This window comes from Aedes albopictus, unplaced genomic scaffold, assembly GCF_035046485.1.
Source record: "Aedes albopictus strain Foshan unplaced genomic scaffold, AalbF5 HiC_scaffold_236, whole genome shotgun sequence".
Taxonomy (NCBI): Eukaryota; Metazoa; Arthropoda; class Insecta; order Diptera; family Culicidae; genus Aedes; species Aedes albopictus.
Genome location: NW_026917020.1, coordinates 5,478 through 24,152, shown reverse-complemented (window position 1 = coordinate 24,152; position 18,675 = coordinate 5,478). Strand labels below are relative to the sequence as shown.

Here is an 18,675-nt window from a genome sequence, read left to right as displayed (position 1 = left end):
CTCCGGGCGATCTCCGAACTCGTCTGAACTTGATTGTCGTCCAGGAGGCGGACATACGGTTGGATGTTAACCAATGGTAGAAGTTTAGGTGGGTTAACTTGTCGTTCCACTTCACATTGCTGTGCGCTGAGGGGTTGGTTTGCACAACCGTCTTCGATTACCGGGCTGTCTCCGATGGAAATGATATCTGTGGTGCGAGGAACCGATTCTGTAATTCCAGCTTGGATCCGCTGGTGACCACGATCGGAAAGTTCGCTGATTTCCAGGGGTGTTGACGATCCGGCAGGCCCACCAGCTTGTTCTGGTTGCTTCTGTTGATGATCTTGTGGCTTAAATCCGGTAGAACTTGAATCGACAGCCGGGCCGCCGTCGGTAGACATTTGTGGATGTTTGATCCACTCTTCCACTTTTTGTCGGCTGTTTGCCTGGCTCCGACTGCTTCTTCCACTTCTTTCGCTCACCAGATCTTCATCCTGTTGGCGCAGAAGCTCATGCTTCCGAGCTAAGTATTTTTTCTCCCTTTCCAGCTTCTCGTTTATCGCCTTCTCGATCAGCAGCTTCTCTTTCTGCAACCGTTCCTCCTCTAGCTTTTCCCGTAAGCATCTTTCATCCTCCAGCTTCTGAAGATCCCGGGCGATCTGGGCTCGCCGAGCACTCGACGTACTAGACTGGCCGGTCCTGGAGCTAGCGGGGGGTGCGTGGACTTTCGGTAGACATTTTTCACAGATGAAGTCTCTAGTTCGTACTGTAGCTTTGCCCACTTTCGCGCAAGAAAAATGGTACCAGTGCTTGCATATTCCGCACTGTACCATATACATCTCGGCATTGTTGGGCCGCGTACATTCCGTACACTCGTAGTCTCCACCATGCTCTACGTCGACCACCGAAGGTTCGAAATCCCCGTCGTTCCGAAATCGTACCTGTGCATCATCACTGGAAGAAGGTTGGGAGCCTCTGTCGGTTGCATTTTGAGTCACTCGAGTTTGCGACCGAGTCTGGCGCACGAACGATCCGTGCTGCATGATGGTACCACAATTCTTTGAGAATGTTGCGGTCGGGGTTACCTTTCGGAGCTCTTTGTAGCAAAATTCACCTTTTGCCGGTGAGAATCAGCTCAAAGCTGTAAGATTTTATTAATTAGAAGAGCACAAGATAGCTAGAATTAAGTTACTTACAATTGGTCTCGTACTTAGTAATTTACGGTATTTTTAGTTCACTTTTGTTTCGCAATAAGGTAGTTTATAAATAAATCTGTAATTAGTTATTTTACAATTAGTATTTCAAGGTAATTTAATAAAGAATAATAATTCACTTTTACAATTCAGGTTGCACTATACGGTATCAAAACAATGATAAATCAATTTATCGCCTATCACCGTCTCTGACAGTTCGCCTTCGCATGAATACTCTACTCACACTTTCGTATCCAAACGTTCTAAACTTTCGGGGGCGCGCCAATAGACGCATTCGTCACAACATCCTCCCCCTCGTGTCATGCGAACCCTTGTTCAGCGGCACCGTATCCGCGACTGCTGGCTATACTGCGCCCGTCGCTATCTGCATCATCACGATCGCCCACTGCTATTTCATCCTGCCTAGCTGCGTCCAAAATAGCCAGGTTGCAAACCGCTCTCCTTCTTAAAATTCCGTTAGTTGTCTCAACGTCCGCTAGTCGCACTGCTCCGTCCTTACCTGGATAGGTTCGACAAACACGACCACGTATCCATTGGTTCCGTACCTTCCCGTCGGCCACCACAACCAAAGATCCTTCCTTTATGGGCGCAACATCGGTGAACCACTTTGACCGCCGAGATATTATTGGAAGGTATTCAACAATCCAACGATTCCAGAACGAGTCCAATTTGTTCTGGATCAGCTCCCAGCTGCCTTTTAAAGCTTGTCTCTCGTCCACTGGTGCTTTGACTGGTTGCCGAACACCGTTTGAGTTGAGCATAAGGAAATGGTTCGGTGTTAATGATTCATGCTCCTCGCTGTCCAATGGAAGAAACGTCAAAGGCCGCGAGTTCACCATGTGCTCCGCTTCAGCCAGCAAAGTGATGAACGACTCGTCGTCAAACTTTCGGGACATGGGCAATGATCCGAGTGCCGTCTTCACGGATCGAACCATCCGTTCCCAACATCCACCCATATGTGGGGCAGACGGCGGGTTGAATCTCCATTGGGTATTCGTGTCGGTGAAAGTGCTGCTCATGCTACGGTTAATATCCCGCAATTCATCCTCTAGTTCCTTACTCGGAGCCAATCAAGAAACAGTCAGTTACCGATGCCACTGTTACCATCCACCGTCAGCCCATTTCATCGACGTTGTTCAAGATTCTGCCTGTGACATTGTACGGGAAGAATGGCTCGGTGAATACGTACGCATTCTTGGACGACGGTTCATCTGTGACTGTCGTGGAAAAAGCTATTGCAGACGAACTTGGAGTAAACGGGCGAGCGCATTCCTTGTGCATCCATTGGACTAGTGGAGTAAACAAGAAAATTGCAACTACGGAACTGGACACGCTGAGCATTTCGGAGCTTGGGGGTGAAACGCGTTTCAACCTGTCCGAAGTGTATACCGTCGAGAACCTAGGATTACCGGAACAGTCGCTGGATGCTGTACAACTGGCGAAGGAGTTCCAGCATCTGCGTCGTCTACCAGTCAGCAGTTATCAAGGGGCCGTTCCTGGACTGTTAATCGGTTTGAGTAACTCGCACCTGTTGACGACAACGAAACTTCGAGAAGGCCAAGAACGGCAACCAATCGCCGCAAAAACTCGCATTGGCTGGGTCGTATGTGGTTGCGTACGAGGGGCAGAAGAAAACTTCCAGCACCGTCAAATGCACATATGCGCCGACACGTCAGAGCATGACCTTCACGACTACGTACGCAAGTTTTTCTCGGTGGAGAGCTTAGGAGTTGCCTTGGCTCCTAACGTGGAGGGAAGTGAAGACCAACGAGCGCGCAGAATGGATCATTGTAGCCAACTTTATCGCTACTCACCGCATCAAAACAAATGCGCCACCGTATATGGACTGTAACACAATGACAGCAGTCGAGTTACGTCAAACACACAAGACTACGGTGGCGCTATCTGTTCTTTTCATAGCGGCCGTTTTAGCTATTTTAGTGATCCATTCTCGAGGAGACTACAGTTCAGACCGCAAGCGGAAAGTTCGAGACCGGACTGCTTTGGAAAACGGATTCCATCGAGTTCCCGGACAGCCGTCCGATGGCGGAGCGTCGATTGAGATGCCCTTATACATTGCATTCTTTTAGGCGTTTAAGGATTTCTATTCCTATTTACAAAATGTATTCCAATTCGTAAAAACAAGCTTCGTTAAGAAATCCAAGGCCGGATTTAGACTGTACTATGATTGATCTACCGAGAAAAGCGGTCAAGACGGCCAAATGATTCCTCAGAGGTATTTAATGGCCATTAGGGTGATTCAATATAGCAATATCTCAATCCTCGCCAACAACTTGATTGGAATTGCAGAATAGCAGCTAGTAGCTGACAAATTTGTTTTCAATGTATCCCTGGGTCCTAAACAAAGACATAGAAGTAGTCCCGAAGCGGAACTTTGCGAAACTTTTTTTGTATGGAGAAAATCTGTTTTTTTTTTTATGTGGTATCATTTAATAGTTTTACAATCAACATTTCTACGCAAGCTTTTAGAAACTACTTTAAAAGTATGACATTTTTTATTCGATCATCAAATCACCAAATGACATTTTTATTCAAGCAAAAGATTTGTAAAGTTGAACATTTCATTCGTTTTACCAAAAATTAGCAATGGTCTCATTCTGCTACCAATATCTCGATAAGTATAGGGATTAGCAAAATAATATTCTAGGGTTAACTGGTCCAAGTGGTCTACTTTCAACTACCGAAGCTAAATCTCTAATTGAATAAAGTCAATTTTCGATTTTTGGCCACCTGAATCCCCTTAGTGCGGTGGTGGCCAACCGCGCGAGCTACGGAAGGTTAAAAGGCTCCTGAAATCCCTGAAACAACCCCCTGAAACGCCTTTGAAACCCATTGGAATCTCTCTTTGATCGTGAAGAACACGGACGGAGTCGTATGAATCATGAACTATATGTATCAAATGTATAAAAATAAGGATATTGTCAAGCTAGTCAAACATGGCTGACTGAGTTGGTACAAAGATGTAGCAAGTATTCCGAAGAACAATAGCTGAAGCAGAAGCTAATATTTAGTACAAAACTAGGGAGAGGTCAGCGACCCCGTTTCGGACCAGGCACGAGATGCTTTTAAAGAAGTTGGTTTTAGAGAACCTAAGAGCACTCAACGTCCAGAGGGAAGGAGGCGATTGTCACAGCACTAGGTCCACTGGAGAAGGATACTTTGCAGCCCACCAAGAACCCGAATTCACGTTCTAAAACACAATATACACAACTGAAGCTATTGTACCCTATCTTGGGTATAAATCAAAAAGACCACGAAATGCACGAATTTTGCATTTCACGTTCAGTTTCGAGTGTAAATTTACCTATTTTCGAGTAGTAAACCAACCTCAAAACGTACAATTCTTGACTGATCTAACTACATTCAAAATGTGTTTCCCAAAGAGTAGCAGCATTCCGCTTTGCATTCGAGTCGCACATTGCACCATCCGTCTCTCTAGACTGGAAAAAGACGAATACATGCCGTAATGTGGCTTTATAAATATTGCTGGCAAATAAACATCCATCACAAATATATGCTCCGGTGGACCCGGTGGCTCATTCATTCTTCCGTCCTTCGTCGTCGTCGTCGTCGTCGTCGTCGGAAGACCACCAAGAACCCCGGATGGAACAGAACATACAGTACACTTCCTAAATATGTACAGAGCGAAACTAAAAAGCATTAATTCTTCCTGTGCACTGACTGTTGATCCTTGCGGGCCTACAAATCCTACAACTCCGGAGAAGAACCACCACCTCGACAAGGTAGGTAATGGTTCTCTTCTCGGTCTTGTTCGTTCTCGGATGTTGGGCCACTTGTTTTCTGATATGATGTATGTTTGTTGTTCACGGGGCCAAAAGGAAACAGCAACCAGCAGCCTTGCGGTTTTCTTTAGACTTGGAGTCTCTCGGGAGCTTTTTCGGAAGCCGCACCAACATGTCCATTTCCGGTTCTTTGAGCGAAGTAAACGTGGCTGTGTTTATAAGCACTAAGCGGTTAACTGGATGCACATACAGTAACGTTTGATTTTCATTGGAGGAGTTTATCTTCAAAGACAAATGCATCAGTATACCCTTCACCTTCTATCTGTTCCTTCATATCTCCTTCGTTCTATCATATCTTCTGTTTTCGATCTGCCTATTTGCTAGTTCCTATCTTATTTTTCCTTTCTATTGAATTTCTTTTTCTACCTTCTATCCTTTATGTTGTCTTTATTGAATATATTTTAAATTTTTGGTTCAAGTATTTACTTCCTATCTTTAATCTTCTTCATTTCAGAAATATTCAGCACATAAATGAATCGTATTGACGTTTAAACTCAACAAAGAGGACGTAAACCTCTTAAATACCAAACATAGATCAACTCATTAAATCATTAACAGAAGCAAATCCGGTTTCAATTGATAAGTAGCTTTTTTTAAATAATTTGTTCACCATTCAGTCCATTATTGTCCTGCTCGCGAGCACAAAAAATGCAACGAGTGTTTATTTGTCACCCATCAGCATTCAAATGAACAGTTATTTGCACATTACAATTTGTCACACTGCTTCAGCTTCCGAGACTCGCAGTAGACCCTTCTTTTTTCCAGCGCAACCAGCTACGCAATGCAACATACATAGGTACCTACCCTCATTGAAGTTGCTTCGTCTGCTTCGTCGAGAAAAAAAAAACTGTTCAAAACTGTAACAGGAACAAACAGCGCGGAAAAGGGGGAAAAAGCCGGGACATGATGCAATTGTGATACATAATTCGAACAAAAAAAAAACTGCGTCGCCGTGTCTCGGTATCGCAGGACGGCCCTTTGATGTTTCAATTAACCGACTCCCATCCCAGGATAGAGTATGCGGACGATGCTGATGGCGATGGGTGATGAAGAGTGCAATCGCTGCGACACTTACTCACTCGCCACTTGACTGATGGCCGGTGTTGAGTGATGGGCTCGTAACGTTATTATTGTGATTTATTTCGTGATTCACTGTATCGTTGCCGTTGGTAAGGGTTGCAGAGTTGCACTTGAAGTGACGGATGGATGTTGTGTTTTGATCAGATGCCAATCAAACAGCGTGTGTTTGGAAGAATGGGGAACAAGAAAGAATATTACTAGAATTAGGAACAATCAGGTTTAGTGTTCAAAACATTTCCCGAACGAGGGCAGATCAATTTAAAATGGTGCGTTAGGTCCTTAGGTCATCCTCAACTACAAAAAAAACCAACGTGTAAGCGGCCTTCCACGATGCCGATGGCCCCTCCTGGTTCTCTGCTGAATACGGTTTTAGCTTGTCGGCCGTCTTCTACAACAAAAGTAAAAGTCAGGATTACTTTCTCCTCGACCCACTAAACACACTCCCTCGGTCGTCAAACCCTACGTCTCTCCGGAACCACCAAGAAGGCATAGCTGCAGAGAGAGGCTAGTGCACATCGCACCCTCAAGGGTAGGCTGCGTAGCCTGCAGCAACGAACATCGATGTCTCCCTTTGGAGAGTCCACCACGATAGCATGCTGGTGCATAGCCTCACCACTCCCTTTGTCCTCGGAAGGTGGGCAGCGTCAACCCCACGCCCAACTGTTTTGCAGGCATCAAGAACTGATGCCTACATGCTACCCGATCTGACCTGCTGAAGGCAAGGGTATCACTATTCACTACCCTTCAGGCCTTAACAGCTGCACCAGATGGTTGCTGACAGTAGAGTCTTCACCTGCCCGGACCTTACCAGGTATTCCTTTCTAACCGCGGGCTCGGATCCAACCCAGTAGACCGACGCCACGACAGCGGATGTTCCAGGATGTTCTCTGCGCAGCCACTTAATCGCTTAAGGGTCGATATCGATGGCAGGGCACCGGTATGAACTACAAAACCGACTCCGAACCCCTGAACCATCTCTTGTGTCGCGTCTGAACTAGACGATGTGGGTTATAGCCGTTGAAACGGCATTCCAGCCAAACTCATCCTTACACATCCCCTTTTTTTTCTTCTTAACCATAGGGGTATAATCTGCTCAACACCCTAACAGGAAGGATAGGGTAGTGTGGGGCTGAGGCCGTTTTCTACAACAAAAGTAAAAGCCAGGACTACTCTCTCCTCGTGCCCACTAAACCATTCCAATGGTCGCCAAACCCTACGTCTCTCCGGAACCACCAAGAAGGTATTTGTTCAGAGAGGGGCTAGTGCACATCGCACCCTCAAGGTTAGCTGCGTAGCCTAGCAGCAACGAACATCGATGACTCGCTCTGGAGAGTCCATCACGGTAACATACTGGCGCTTAGCCAGTTTCCCGAGTGGTCCTCGCCACTCCCTTTGTCCTCGGAAGGCGGGCAGGGTCAACCCCGCCCGCGCCCAACTGCTTTGCAGACATCAAGAACTGATGCCCACGTGCAACCCGAACTGACCTGCTGAAGGCAAGGGTATCACTACCCTTCAGGCCCTATCAGCTGCACCAGAAGGTTGCTGGCAGCAGGGTCTCCACCTGCCCCGACCCTTGCCGGGGACCCCTTTCCAACCGCGGGCTTGGATCCAACCCAGTAGACCGACGCCACGATAGCACCGCTACCGGGACTTCCTCTCCGCGGCCACTTAATCGCTGTAAGGGTCGATCTCGACCGCAGGGCACCGGTATGACCTACGAAGCCGACTCCGAACCCCTGGGCCACCTCTTGTACTGCATCTGGACTAGCCATTCTCCGAGGCCACGCGCCACCTCCTCTGTAGTTCTCCGACGATATGGGTGATAGCCGTTGAAACGGCGTTCCAGCCAAACTCATCCCTACACATCCTCTGGACCAAGTTGTCCGGGTTTGTGTCCTCCCCGTATGTGGCAAGCATGCGGTCACGCATTGTGCGAAAACGCGGGCACACGAACAAAACGTGTTCTGTCGTTTCCTCTAAACCATTGCCCACTGAGCATTCGGGAGAATCTGCATGCCCGAAACGGTGTAGATACTGTCGGAAGCAACCATGACCTGTAAGGACCTGTGTCAGGTGGAATGTAACTTCCCCATGGCGCCTATTAATCCAACTATCTACCCTCGGTATCAACCTATGGGTCCACCTTCCTTTGGTGGAACTGTCCCACGCGCGCTGCCATGTGACCATAGAGGCCATCCTGACAGTCCTGCGTATGCTTCTTGTGCCGCGCATTTCGAAGCACTCCATGCCCTCACTGATAAGAATGCTGATAGGCACCATACCAGTAATGACGCAGAGAGCGTCGTGTGACACGGTACGGTACGCGCTCGCAACCCTCAGGCACATGAGCCTGTTAGTACTTTCCAGCTGCCGTCGGTAGCATTTAGTATTTAGCGCGGTGCCCCACGCTGGGCCGCCATACCTAAGTATGGACGTAGCAACACTAGCCAGAAGCTTGCGCTTACTGGCGTACACCGCAGAGCTATTGGACATCATCCCGGACAGTCCGCAATAGCTGTGGAGGCTCTTTTACAGGCATAATCGACGTGGCTACCGGAGGTAAGCTTATCGTCGATCATCACGCCCAAGTGTTTGACAGAGCGCTTTGACAGGATAATGCACTCGCCTACACTGATCTCCGTCTGCTGCTCCGACATCCGGTTGTTAACAATCGTCACCTCAGTCTTGTGGTGAGCCAGCTCCAGTTTCCTGGACCGCATCCACGCCTCCACAATCTTGATCGGGTGGTCGGTAGTCAACTTCACCTCCTCGATCGTTTCACCGTAGACTTCGAGCGTAATGTCGTCAGCAAATCCGACAATCTCCACTCCCACTGGGTACTCTAATCTCAACACCTCGTCGTACATGACATTCCATTATTCCGGACCCAGGATGGAACCTTGCGGGACTCCTAAGGTTATGTGAAAGCACTTCCAACCCACCTCTGTGTTGTAAACTAGTACTCGATTCTGGCAGTAACTTCCGAGAATCTTGTACAGGTACCCAGGTGGCCCAGACGCAGGAGTGCGTTGGCAATATCTGGCCAACTGGCACTATTGAACGCGTTCCTTGTATCCTGAGTTACTACTGCACAGTAGCGAATCCCCCTTCTCTTACGCTGGAACGCTATCTCGGCGGTTTTTGTAACTGACAGGATAGCGTCTACGGTCGACCTCTCCTTCCGGAAGCCGTTCAGTGTGCCTCAACAATCTATAGAGGATGATCTTTTCAAGCACCTTCCATGCCGTGTCGATCAAGCATATTGGTCTATACGTCGACGGGTCTCCGGGTGGTTTCTCTGCCTTTTGTAATAGAACCAGACTGTGCCGCTTCCAAACTTCTGGGACAACTCCCTCGTCCAGGCATTTCTGCATCGCAGACCTGGACATCTCGGGAGCCTCTGCAACAGCTACTTTTGAGGTCAGGTTCAGAACTCCGTTTGGACCTGGGGCCTTACCTACGCTAAGGGACTTTGCTATCCCCGCAAGTTCCACAATGGATTAAAAGTTATTGTAAGAGCACTGAATTTCATGGATCATCCTAACATGATCCTTTAAAAAATTATAAGTTAGAAACCATAAGAGATAGAATCATGTTTTTTTTCTTGTAAACTTGCTCTAAACTATTAAGAAGCAGATGTTTGTCTTAGCTAAAATAAAGGGACCACGCTAATTTCACAATGATGAGAAAAAAAAAGTCGAAAAATTAGAAGAAACACCAAAGACACCATGTATTTTCAGGCTCAAATATTTTTGTCTTCGTAAATGCGGCTCTGGACCCATTGTGTAATGAGATTCCATTTAGATAACGTTATTTAAATAAAGTTATCTAAATGGAGGTACCTAAATAGATTTTATTTAAATGGATTCTACTTAAATGAAGGTTGAAGTGTAAAGGAACTTCTATGGGGAATTCTTCCAAGAGTTAAATCTGGAACTTTTTCAGCGATTATCATATTATCATAAACTGGAATTATTGGGAAATTTTAGTATTCTTCTGTTAATTTCATTCTGACAATATTCATCAGGCATTTTTTGAGATTTTTTTTTTGGAAATTCCTGATTTTTTAAAGTTTTTTTTTAGAAATCCTTGGTAAACTTTAGGGGTTTCACGGAGAATTCTTCCAGAAATTATGTCAAGGAATTCATCCAAGCATCTCAAAGTATTCACCGAATTTTTTTAAAGACTTTCTTCAGGATTTCCTGGTGATTTTTTGCAGGGATTCGTTAAAGAAGAGCTTCAGATATTCTCAAGGGAGTTTCTCTAAGATTTCTTTCGGCAATTTCTTCACGAAAGAATGTGAATACTTTCAGAAAATCATAGGAAAATTTTCCAGATAATCATCCTATCGGAAATTTATCAAAAGCAACGCTGTAGTATTTCTCCAAAGCATCCCATTGCGAAATTTCTTAGGTGATTTCCACCAATTACATAGGGATTTTCCGAAGAAATTTGTGCATATATTTATTGAAGAACTTCGCAAGGAAATTTTTGGGAAAATCTTTTGGTGATTTTTTCAGATATTTCAACGAGAATTTCTCCTGAGATTCGTTGAGGAATTTATTTGAGAAATTCTTTCAATGATTCCGTGCGGATTTCCTTAAATGATTTACCCAGGAATTCTGCGAATGATTCATACAGCGATTCATTGGAAAATTCTTTTTGGAATTCCCTCGCGAATTTCTCCAGGAATTCCAATAATTTAGCTTCCGATCTTCACCATTTATTTTTTTCAAGTTTGTGTTGGAATTCTTTGGTGAATTTCTTTAGGGATTCTTTGGAAGATACCATCAGAGACTCCTTGGGTGATTCTTCCAAAGAGTCTTTGAGGAATTTTTCCAAGAAATCATAGGATTCTTGACAGAATTCTCCTTAGAGAATTTCTTCTGGGTTTCCATCCAATTTTTTACAGAGATTCCTTCAAATTCGTATCGGATTCCTTGAGAAACTTCTCCTAGTGAAATTTTGTAAATTTTATTTTTGAGATTTCTTTTAGTGTTGCCTTCAGATATTCATTAATTAATTTTATGGGCAATTTGTTCCAGCAAGATTTTCTTCTTGGGTTCTTTATGGGTTACTATGAACATCATTGAAGAATTGTTTTGGGGAATTCCTACAGAATTCCATCGGGAATGTCTTCAGAGATTTCACGGGAAATTACTCAAGATGTTTGTTGGAGAATACACCCAGAAGTTCTATTGAGAGTTTTGTTTAAGAATTTCTTCATTAATTCTCCAGGGATTCTCTGGGAAAATTATCGAGGAATTTCATCGGGAAATTCTTGTACGAAACCATTGGAACATCTTACAAGATTTATTCGACAATTTCTGCTGAGATTTCATTAGGAATTTCTTCAATAATTCCTCAGAGGTTGTCTCCAGGAAACCCTGGAAAAAATACTCAAGGACTTTTTTTTGGGTATGTATTCCGCTAGAAATGATATCGGGAAGTCCTCTGGGAATACCAACTGGGATACCAAAAGATATTGCTGTAGAAAGCCCTTTATGCATACTTTCTGGAATTCCTTCGGAAACGTTTTTATTCTGTTATTTATCTCCAGATTTTTAGGGATTTCTCACGGTATTCTTTCAGGGATCCCTGCAGGGATGTCTCCAAGGATTTCTTCCGGGATTCTTTCCGGCATTTCTCTAGGGATTCCTATAGGGGTTTCTCTTGAAGTATTTTTTAATATTTTGTTCCACAATTCCTTCAAGGATTCTTCCTGATATTTCTACGGGGTTATTTCAGAGATTCTTCCTAGATTTTTTTTCAGTGGTTCTTCCGGGATTCCATAAGAGATTTCTTCAGCAACTTCTTTCCTGAGTTTTCGTCAAGGATAACTTCAGGGATTCCTCCCAAGATTCTTTCGGAGATTCTTTTGGAGCAATCTAGTGTGATAACTCCAGGGTTTTCTAAAGTTTTTCTTCAGAGATTTCTCCCGGGATTCCTTCATTAACTCTTCCCGGGGTTAGCTTATATATTTCTTTTGTGATTCCATCAAGAACTCCTCCCAAGATTTCTCCTGGGATTCCTCCCGGGATACTTTCCGGGATTCTTTCCGATTCCATCCATGATTCTTTTATGTGATTTCATTGATTATTTCTGGGTTTCTCTTAGGGATTAGTCCTGGTATTCCTTCAGTGATTCCTTCCGGAACTTCTTTTAGAGATATCTCCAGGCAATCCATAATATTTCTGGGTGTATGCTAGGGACTCCATTCAGGAATCCTCCACAGATTCCTTAGGGGATTATTCCATGAATCTAATCCCTTGATGATTCAGGATTATATCAGAGGTTCTTTCCGAGATTTCTTCAGGTATTTATCCTGTGATTCCTACCGGAACTCCGGAAGAAATTTTTTTCCGGGATTCTTACATTGGTTTCTCCCGGGGGATCTTCAAGAACTCATTCCGTGATTCTTTTTAGAGTTACTTGGTGGATTCCTTTCAGAATTCTTTCCGAGATTTCTTCCGGAATTGCATCAGGAATTTCTCCTGAGTGAGATTCTTACAGTAATCCATAAGGATTCCAATAGGGATTCAGCTAAAAATTCTTTCACGAAATTGCTGGAATTTTAAGGACTCCTCCTAAGATTCACCCAGACATTCCTGACAAGATTTTTTCAGAGATTTCTCCGGAGATTCTTCCAGGTTTTTTCAGAGGTTTATCCTGGGATTCTTTCAAAGATTTCTTCTTGGATTCACTCAGAAATTCATGGAAGATTCCTTTCAGTAAAAAGGGTCTTCTGCAAAAAAGACACGCAGTTGGTAACTTCTCAAAAGGGTCTCCAGTTAGCCTGGTGGTTGAGGCTATGGATCGCTAATCCGGAGACGGCGGGTTCGATTCCCGTTCCGGTCGGGAAAATTTTCTTGACTCCCTGGAGTGTATCTTTATACTTGCCACACAATGTACAAATCCATGCAATGACAGGTAAAGATAGCTCTTCAATTAATAACTGTGGAAGTGCTCTAAGAACACTAAGTTGAAGAGAGGCAGGCCAAGTTCCAATGCGAACGTTGAGCCATAAATAAGAAGAAGAACTTCTCAAGAACTCCCAGTTGAGACGTCTACCAAAAAGATAAAGAAGGAATACATGCAGATCAGTTTAACAATAAATGGAAACGTTTTTTTTTTTTCAACAAACGATCATACATTATCCTTGGTGAAAGTGGAGAGCTTCCAAGGTAGACGTTAGACAATCTCACTTCACCCGTTGCTCATTGTTGCTAAAACTCTCCAGGAAGCTGGCCACGATCAACCCTTCTCGAGATGAAGTCCAAGCCATATTTCTGGCGGCGGTTGCACGAGCCGAGTTGGCCACAGCCGGGGGAATGCTACTGCCAAGCGATCCCAGAAGATGCTCCAACTGTCCAAGGAAGAAATGCAATGCAATAGATTACAAATGTGTAGTAGGTAAGTCAACGACGCCACGCCTTACCCTTTCAAGTTCTTCCTCATTGTTGGTTCTAGAAGCAATGCTTCCTACCAAGCTGTTCAGCATACCTTGCCCAAGGTGGCTAAAATAGAAAGTGAATGTTTTATGGTAATGTTTCAGTCAACTTAAACCACACACAACTCACAACAAAACGTAGTCGTAAAGATCGACCAGGAAATCGATCATCACATCGACTCCTTCGCGGCTGCCGGCGATGACCGCATTCAAGACCCGTCTGCGTTCGGCCGGTGTGTAATTGACGTCGATTTCGCCGCCCACCGCGGTGTAAAGGTACGCTCTCAGCTCGGTTCGGTCGTCCGAACATCCCAGCGAATCGATCAGCAGCGTCCGCAGAGCTTGATTGTCCGATGTTTTCAGCACGTCATACACGTAGACGAATTCTCGTTCGGTGGATCCACGCAATCCGAAGCAGTACGTGACGGCACTGATGTCCGGGTGGACCAGCCCTCTCCGATCCACGGTTTCACTCAGTAGGGTATGGGTACGGTTCAGGCAGTCTTCGTTCTCGATTCTACACGCCCAAGTGGACACGGTTTGCTTCAAGAATTTGTGCAGGTTGGTTTCATCCTTGCTGACGGAGTCGATCGAGAGTGTACCGTAGACGTGTTCCAGCAAGCTGTAAATGAAGTGTTGGAAGTGTTCGTAATGGGGCGTACCGCGGAGTCGGTTGTAGAAGTAGCTGATGATCGGACTTGCCGCAGTCCAGGCGGGATATTCCACTTCGTTCTGCAAATAGACCATCAAATCCAGGAAGACTTCCATGTCCAGGCGATTTGCACGAGCCAAGTGGAACGCGTCGTCTAGCAGTTGGGCTCGATTATAGCGATGTACGCTGGCCCAGTTGGCAACCAAGGCGTCGATGATGAGGTACCAGTTCTGGACGTCGTAGTTGACGCGATAGAATCCCGTTTGAAGCTTGTTGACCATAATCCAGCGATCATCTGGTACGTTTGTTGAAAGACGGACAGCTCGTTCAGTTAGCCAATCCCAGTTCAGGAACTCAAAATCGGCGGCGGATTGATTGACCACATTGTACGGAACGATCCATTCAGTGGGATCATTATTTACGACTTTGTTGTTGAAGAATCGATCTTGAGAGAGTATGATTTCATCGGTGCGATAGTTTCTACGGACCTCCAGCACCGGATATCCAGTCTGCTCAGTCCAGCTTTCAACGAATTCGCGCATTGAAACTCCCTCGGGCAAAATGTCCATATCTTTGGATGCTTCTTCCATTGCGGCAATCAAATCATTCGGATTGACAGCTTCAAGTTCGTTATCGGACAAGTAAACGCTGCTCATGAGTCGCCACACTTCATCGCCAAGTACACCACGGAACATGTTCAAGACAGCTCCGGCTTTTGAGTAAGCAATGCTGTCGAACAGATCCCAGATGTCATAGAAGGTGGCACCATTGCTGAAGCTCATGGGTCGGGTTCCTTCGCGAGAATCAGCATCCAGTGCCCACTGGGTAACGTCCAAGGTGAACAGCTCAAAGTACTCCATTTCAGGAGCAGCTAGATGTGCACCGTAGTATTCGTAGAGGGTAGCGAATCCTTCGTTTAGCCACAGATAGCTCCACCATTCGTTGGTAATTTTATTTCCGAACCACTGATGGATGTATTCGTGAGAGATGATGGTGTCAATCCACGTGCGGGTGCGATAAGTCGTCACGGCAGGGTTGAACAGCAATAGGGATTCTCTGTACTTGCAGAGACCCCAGTTCTCCATTGCTCCGGCGTCAAAGTCCGGAATGGCCGCTTGGTCCAACTTGCTCATGTGCGTAGTGTACGGGATGCCAAGGTATTCGTCCATGGCCTGAAGCGTTCTCAGTCCCGAGGCTAGCGCGTATTCGGTTTGGTTGATCGCATTTGGACGGGTGAACACTCGTTGATTGCCCTCAGCTATGTACATGAAATCAGATACAAGAAAAGCAAGAAGATATGGGGACATGCGAGGCGTACGCTCGAACTTAGTTGTGACGTAATCTTGGAAGCCATCTTCTTCGTAATCTTCAATCTCCTTGACTGCAGTGTTAGAAACGGCACTGTATTCTTCAGCGTGGACAATTTGCAAATTGAAAGTTGCTTTCAGGGCTGGTTCATCGAAGCAAGGGAAGGCCGTCCGAGCGCTGATGGCTTGGAATTGAGTTGCGATCAGGTGTCTCCGGACTCTGTTCTCATTCATGTATGTGGAAACATAGATTCCGTCATCGTCAGTTCTAAGCTCAGCGGAATATTCAACGTGTAGAATGTATGATTCGGTCGGTACTAGAATACGCTGCGATGAGAAGATGATAAACTCCCGGTTTTGGTTGATTGTATATCTAGGCCTTTCAAGAAGCACACGATCGCCATCCAAGTCATCTCCAGGCAGCATGTACAGTTCTGTATTGATCAAGTTGAGTCCTCGGCTGTGCACATAAATCGTTCGCACCGGATTCGTGACCCTAAAGTACAAATCCGCGCGGCCGTCGAACGTTAGGTTGCCTTCGTGGATTCCGGTACGAAGCCATAGTCCGTAGTGGAATGGAACGATGTAATTGGGGATTCTGTAGGGAGCTTCAATGGGGTTCCTAACTGCGGCATCCTGGCGCTGCTGGTAAGCTTCGAACTTTTCGTCAGTACTGATCAAGTCCGGCAAACTGTACCCATCTCGAGCTCTGGGGTGGCTATACCATCCGTACACTGCGGAAATGGCACAAAAGACTATTAATACGTTCCAAGGTGTCATCGCGAGGCGAGAACCAAAACTGAGCTGAGCCGGCCAAAAACGCGGTTAGATAATACATTTTCGTCCAACTGATAAGCTCATGGGAAAATTGCCAATCGGCATAAACGAATTATTGCCTAATCTAATCGGAAGACATACTGTGACGGGGAACCGATACCTGATTAAGCAGCGAGCCATCAGCAATTATCGAGCCGCTTAAATTGCAAACGTACAACCGCATTTTTATTGGATTGATCCCACTTGACATTCATAGCCGGTCATAATTGAAGTTGAATGATTCAAAAATAAACGAAATTCGCCTTTTTTTTATAGGTACCCGGCATATTTCCGTCGGTCCACACTGTATTTATACAAGTGACACTCGATCAACAATAATCAGTTGCGAAATGCTTCCACGCCACACTCGTCCTGGACCAGTTTCTGCTGTATGTGGTTAAAATGTGTATATTTCACATGGCTCGGTTCCCAAAAAACAGTTTTAATCGCAGTCATTGAGCGCGATTGAGCGACGGGTTTGCCACTTGGTGCTCGGTGGAGAGCATTTTGCATCATGTGGGTAAATTATGTGTGAACGTTCACACCTCGGCTCATGGCGATGATGATTCGAAAAACCGATAAGCCTATATTGGACGGGACGGGACGGGACTGATTAATTTCTTCCTTATCCTGATGATGTAGCTCACACGGGGAAACGAAATAACTCAAAATTAAGTACTTTCCACTCATCTTGACAGCTAAGTAAAACCAGTCAAAATTGAGTTATTCGCATAGTACTTAATTTTGAGTGGTTTCACAATAACTTCGGTTTGCGTTATTTTTACTTTTCCGCAATCAGTAACTATTGGATTAAAACTACTCAAAGTGAAGTGTTGAGCTAGAGCTGATTTTGTCGAAAATTGATGAATGAATGAGAATATTCATTGGTATATAATTCAGTGCAACCGTATGGCATTCAACAATTTTATTATTATCATAAATACTCCATATATAAATATACAATTCATATAACAATTCTATTTAATTTTTTTCATGATGCTGCTATCCGGATCTCATAGTTGCTCCTACTGGTGGCCGGTAAGGTTTCCGTTTCCATCGCTATCATCCTTCGTTGGAAATTCTGTTTTGGTGCGAAATCTCGACGTTAAATTGTGTATGCCACTTGAAAGTATTCACAACTTACCTATTAAATATAAATAGCGGATGATACAAATGTTCCGGCTATCAACGGACACATCAGCGGCAGACAATTCTTTCATGTCATGTTGGGCATGCGGTACTCCGTTTCAGCTCGGCGTTAGCTCTAAAAATCAATTAATACCAATTAGAACGATTTTAATAATAATGAGAATCAAAAAACTTACCCACAATGAGGCAGCTTTCAGTTGAAAACGTAATTTAATCGATTCACTTCAGGCAAGATGGCGCACGGCTGAAATTTTCATCCAAAACTAAGTACAGGTTCAATACTTAATTTTGGATACTTTGGTAGTGGGAGAAGTAAACAAAATAATTTTCGAAGATAACAACTATCAAACTACTCAAAGCTAAGTGTTTTGATTGTTCTTCCTGGTTGATTGAAAAGTATTCAAAGCTGAGAACATGATTGTATCCAAAACGATAGTCTTTTGAAAGTACTTAGTTTTGAGTATTTTTTATCTCGCTTTTAAGTAGTTTCGATTCCCCGTGCACACGCGCTCCCGTGGCCAACAGCCGAGGTAGGTTCAGTCTTGCATCATCATTATCAGACAGGCAGGCAGGCAGGTGGTACCGCTGCGCTGGAGGGTGCGAGTCAATCATTATCGATATGTGAGTAATCGGTAGGTAGGTACTCTCAATGCGAATGGAGGCAGCATGCTTCGATGGTAAACAAACTGCGCCACACAGCTAGGTACGTGGATGCACTACTAACCGTGAATGCCTGTGTGGTCTGTTTGGGGTTGAAGTGAGGCTCATTATAGACCCCCATCGACTAGCGTGGAACCCGTTCAAAGTTGGGCATTTTTCAAGATCGACCAAAGTCTACGTTTTGTATAGAGGTTGAAACATTTTTGGGGTTGGATTCTGAGATGGTCCAAATATGCTATTTTTTTCCCTTCTAAACCATAGGGGGATAATCTGCAAACAGACACCCTAACATCAAGGATAGGGTAGTGTGGGGCTGAGGCCGTCTTCTACTACAACAGTAAAAGCCAGGACTACTCTCTCCTCGTACCCATTAAACACATTCCTATGGTCGCCAAACCCTACGTCTCTCCGGAACCACCAAAAAGGTATTGCTTCAGAGAGGGGCTAGTGCACATCGCACCCTCAAGGTTAGCTGCGTAGCCTAGCAGCAACGAACAACGCTCTGGAGAGTCCATCACGGTAACATGCTGGCGCTTAGCCAGTT

The 18,675-nt window shown here is 45.0% G+C and overlaps 2 protein-coding genes across 2 annotated transcripts; both read right to left on the bottom strand.

Moving 5' to 3' along the window:
• Positions 1–705: 705 nt before the first annotated feature.
• LOC134284514 (uncharacterized) lies at positions 706–2,245 on the bottom strand. Its single transcript, XM_062843468.1, has 2 exons — positions 1,313–2,245; positions 706–1,251 (listed from the first exon to the last, which is right to left on the bottom strand). The coding sequence occupies exon 1, from the start codon at positions 2,210–2,212 to the stop codon at positions 1,493–1,495; it is 720 nt and encodes a 239-aa protein (XP_062699452.1). The 5' UTR covers positions 2,213–2,245; the 3' UTR covers positions 706–1,251; positions 1,313–1,492.
• An 11,008-nt stretch (positions 2,246–13,253) lies between these two features.
• Positions 13,254–16,289, bottom strand: LOC109622980 (aminopeptidase N-like). The gene is made up of 3 exons (XM_062843467.1): positions 13,678–16,289; positions 13,536–13,614; positions 13,254–13,463 (listed from the first exon to the last, which is right to left on the bottom strand). The coding sequence occupies exons 1-3, from the start codon at positions 16,284–16,286 to the stop codon at positions 13,299–13,301; spliced, it is 2,853 nt and encodes a 950-aa protein (XP_062699451.1). The 5' UTR covers positions 16,287–16,289; the 3' UTR covers positions 13,254–13,298.
• Between the last annotated feature and the right edge of the window lie 2,386 nt (positions 16,290–18,675).